Source organism: Acyrthosiphon pisum, unplaced genomic scaffold (genome assembly GCF_005508785.2).
Source record: "Acyrthosiphon pisum isolate AL4f unplaced genomic scaffold, pea_aphid_22Mar2018_4r6ur Scaffold_20960;HRSCAF=22641, whole genome shotgun sequence".
Taxonomy (NCBI): Eukaryota; Metazoa; Arthropoda; class Insecta; order Hemiptera; family Aphididae; genus Acyrthosiphon; species Acyrthosiphon pisum.
In genome coordinates, this window is record NW_021770374.1 from 345945 (window position 1) to 350379 (window position 4435).

Here is a 4435-nt window from a genome sequence, read left to right on the forward strand (position 1 = left end):
CATTAGAGTTACTAATGAGTTAATTAAAACAAAAAAATCTTCGAAGTGAAGAAGCCCATGATAATATTTTGGTAATTTTTGACAAGGTTTTTACTTGATACTGTTAAAGGGGGTAACTTTGATAATTTTTTACTGTTTTATTATAATTTTAGCTATCAATCTTTATAACAGTGTTTCTTAACCTGTGTTCCGCGGAACCCTAGGGTTCTGCGAAGGTGGTTTTATCAAAATATTGTATAATACTGACCCTTCTTTATTATAGATAACTTTCAAGGGCGTTCCCATAAAAATATATTATTGTTTGGTGTTTCATGCTATCAAAAGGGTTAAAAAACACTGCTTTATAAAATTATATCAAAGTTACACAATCCTAGCTCACTGTAATTTAATGTAAAGTGTTTAAATATATTATATTTTTTTATTTGTGTTTTATTTTATGTAGGATACAACAAATGATTCTGTTAGAGAAACTATAAATAGAGATTTAAAAGCTAAGAATTTGAAGTACACTCCAGCCAACTGTTAAGTGAGGAAAACATTTAAAAATGTATTACGCCACTAAGCAACAACACGTAAGTGGTATTAAGTCGTAAATGGCGAACCTGGCTTTACTAGTGAGCTTTCCACAATAACAATAACTTTCAACAATAACCTCGCGAGTTCTAAATTTTAATGTGCAAATTTGTAATATAGTCATAAATGAAATGACTATTCGGAAGCGGGTATCATTTATGAATAACAAGTTTTATGGTTGTGTTGACTTAGGTACTGGTAATAATGTAGACCAGGATAATGCAAAAGAAGCTACAAATGTCTTTTTAGCAGTTTCTGTAAATGGTCATTTTTTAATTAAAAGTTTTTGTGGCAGTGAAAGGGTAAATTTACATTCAAAATGTTTAGAATTATTTTTTGAAACCGGTGCAAAATGTAATTTAATAACATTTGTTAGAGCACCTTCAAATATTGCTATTTGTACATCACTTGGAGCAAATTTCAATTATTATTCAGAAAATTTAAGACAATAAACAGAGACGATACATAGGTAGTTAGCCACAAGCTAAGTCAAGATCATAATATCGACATTTTTTTAGCGCGATGCGAAACCGCGGTGGTTTCAATAATAATCTCAATGCTGTGCAGGTAGCGGGCTGCTTATAAACGACTGTTAATACGACATGAAACTGTTTATTTTAATAATCAGTTTCATGACAATCCTTTTTTTGATGATTTTGACCACGATTATTATTCCAAACTAGTCTATGGTGGAATATCACGGTTATCTACACACAGGTTGGCGTTCGCGCAATGCCGCGTATATATATAATATAGAATATCGCGGTCATAAAAGGTGTGTATTGGGGTTCCGTGTAATTTGATCGCAGTAAGTTGGCGTGGTAAATTGAGCGCGGTGTAATATTGTCGCGCGTCATATAGTCGTTTTATATTAGATCGCGTCAATTTAATGATAACCTCGGATATCGTTTTAAATTATCGTCGTTCATATTACGGTACCTATCTAAATTATAGGTAAAATTATAGGCTCGTGATTAGATAATAATATCCTATAATGTGTTATATTCACATTTGAACCTTATTTTACCGTCAGTCTATCGTCAATATACGCTTTGTTGCGATTTGTACCCGGTTTATACAATTATACGGTGCCGTGTATTTCATTTATTTGACAATTTTTGAAATAAAATGCCTTTAAATTATATTTTGAGTCAACGAAATGAAAAGTTATTGATTCACAATAATTATGTGGACAAAAAAGAAAGAGGCGGCGACGATAAAATTATTTGGAAATGTAATGATTACAAACAATTCAGCTGTCGTGGTCGTATTCATACACGAGATGAAACTGATATTAAATTTATTGAATAGGTATACTAATCATGTACCTGACTTAACTAAAATTAAACGAAGAGAATATATGAATGATTTGAAGAAAGTAGAGAAAAATTCTCAACTGAGTACTCATGCTGTTATTGGATCAGTTGTAAAGTTAAAACATTATAATTTAATTTACCTATTCTATTATACTATATTATTATTATTATTATTTGTTTAAGTTGATGACGCAATTGCAGGTACACTGCCTCCTATCAATCAAATGAAAAGAACAGTACAACGAACAAGATAAATCGAAAGTTCTGCTCCTCCAAATCCTACAACATTAGAAGAGCTGAAAATTCCAGAAGAGTATAAAAACACTACGAATGTAAATCATTTTTATTACATGACAGTTTTTCTGAAAATATGAATGAAAAACGAATATTAATATTTTCAACAGAAAAAAATTTAAATTTATTATTAGAAAGTTGGTTTGTTTGTGGCACATTTTCGTGTTTTTCTAGTATTTTCACCCAATTATATACAATCCACAGTTTAATATTATGTGATGTTGTTCCTTTAGTTTATGTTCTTTTACCAGATAAAAAATAATTAACTTATCGCTGCGGCCGTATGTTTTTAGCTTTAAATGTTTTAAAAAAAAATTTAAATCCATTGATGATTATGGCTGATTTTGAAAAAGCTGCTATGAATGCAGCCCTATTTGTATACCCAAATACTAAGATTCAAGGTTGTTTTTTTCATCTTGGACAGTCAATTTGGCGGCAAATTCAAAATATTGGGTTAAGTAATAAATATTCTACTGATCCAGAATTTTCCCTTAATATTCGGAAAATACTGGCATTAGCATATTTACCCGAAAATCTTGTTGAAGATAGTTTCGAAAACATTCTTCAAACAGAATTTTTTAAAAGAAACGAGGAACTCTTGTCCAACTTTATAATTTACTTTGAGGATACATATATTGGTCGCGTTAACAGAAGAGGATGAAAGACACCTCCACTATTTCCTATTGCCATATGGAATTGTTATTTTTTAATTGAAAAAGATATTCCAAGTACAAATAATGCAGTAGAAGGCTGGCACAATTCTTTCAATTCGTTATTAAATTCAGTTCATCCATCTATTTGGATTTTTATTAATGCGTTGAAAAAAGAAAATAATATAAACCTTTTTAAAGTTGAACAGTTACTTTCTGGAATATCATTACCTAAAAAGAAAAAATATAAAGATTCTGCAATTCTTATACGAAAACTAACCTCAACATTTGACCCAAATACTACTAATATTCAAAATGTGTTAATAACCATTCATAACATTTAAATATGATTTTAATAGAGAGAAACGTACAAAACCGGAGGAGGACAGTCTCAAATTCAATCTTCTACAATAAGCAACAAAATATGATGGCATGATGGGTAATCGATTTGAATCAGTAAGTTCACCTTTTGATTGTGGTGGAGATTTTGCCAGTATATCTGCACTTAAAAATCACAGTTACACAACAGTTTCTACTGATGATCAATACATTGAAATTTTTGATGAAAATAGTCCATTAGAAAGTAAGTACGATCATAGAACAATATAGAAGCGACACTCGATCAGCTGATTGGGGTATTGGTTAACTATAATCTGAAGTGTGAACCTACGAAAAACATGGAATTGGTTCCACGCACCAACATGATGTTAGACCCATGGTTACCAATATTATGAAAACGGTTCCAAGACTATGGCGTGGTATTCTGCGCGGGGTTGGGTCGGTTACCGTTCACTATATGATATGATATATTTAATTGATAACGTTGCCACGCCCCTCTAGAGACCATTTTCAAGGCCACAATCGCCCGATCCGACTAATTCAAGGAGTATCGTACCCCTGGTACGATATATGTATTTTTAATATTTTACAACTGCTATTGTAACAATATATCAGGAGCGTTGTATTAAATTTTTACACTTTTTGGCCCAATAGATAAAACTTTATTGATATTTATAGAAAAAAAAACTAAAAAAATTGAAAACTGACAATATTCATAAACAGCTCAAAAAAAGTCAAATTATGTTCAACATTTTATCGTGTATAGAAAATTCTAATATAAACATTCAGTGAAATTTTCAAGTATATACAGTCATTGGTTTTTCAATTACAACAAAATAAGAAAATCGTTATATGAGAAATCGAGTGAATATCAAACGTAAAAACATGAATTTCAAACGCTCATAAAAATGTAATTTTACTTTCTTGTAGACATTTTTTTTTTTGAAAAAGGTAGATAAACATATGAGGAATCTTGTATTACAATTTCAAATCTAAAATTCAAAAATAAATTTTTTTATGAATCTCTAACTCAAAATAATTCGGAAATTTTCGTCATTTTTACGTATTTTGTAAATATTTGAACTTTAGATGCTTATAAAAAAAAAATTGTGGCTATGGATTTTTAATTTTTTTCATCTGCCTTTGAAAGAATATAATAAGAACCTTCTATTAAACTTTCAAGCTTTTTTAACCAACAAATAATACTTTATTGATATTTATAGAAAAAAAAAATAAGAAAAAATTTTTTTTTTTTTTTTTTTA

The 4435-nt window shown here is 29.7% G+C and overlaps 1 protein-coding gene across 1 annotated transcript; it reads left to right on the plus strand.

The window, feature by feature from the left end:
* Window positions 1–2517: 2517 nt before the first annotated feature.
* On the plus strand, window positions 2518–2844 carry LOC103308957. Its single transcript, XM_008183322.1, has one exon. The coding sequence runs from the start codon at window positions 2518–2520 to the stop codon at window positions 2842–2844; it is 327 nt and encodes a 108-aa protein (XP_008181544.1).
* The last annotated feature ends 1591 nt before the right edge of the window (window positions 2845–4435 follow it).

Coding starts and splice junctions, on each gene's coding strand:
- LOC103308957 (XM_008183322.1), top strand. CDS start 2,518: ATGGCTGATTTTGAAAAAGCTGCTATGAATGCAGCCCTATTTGTATAC.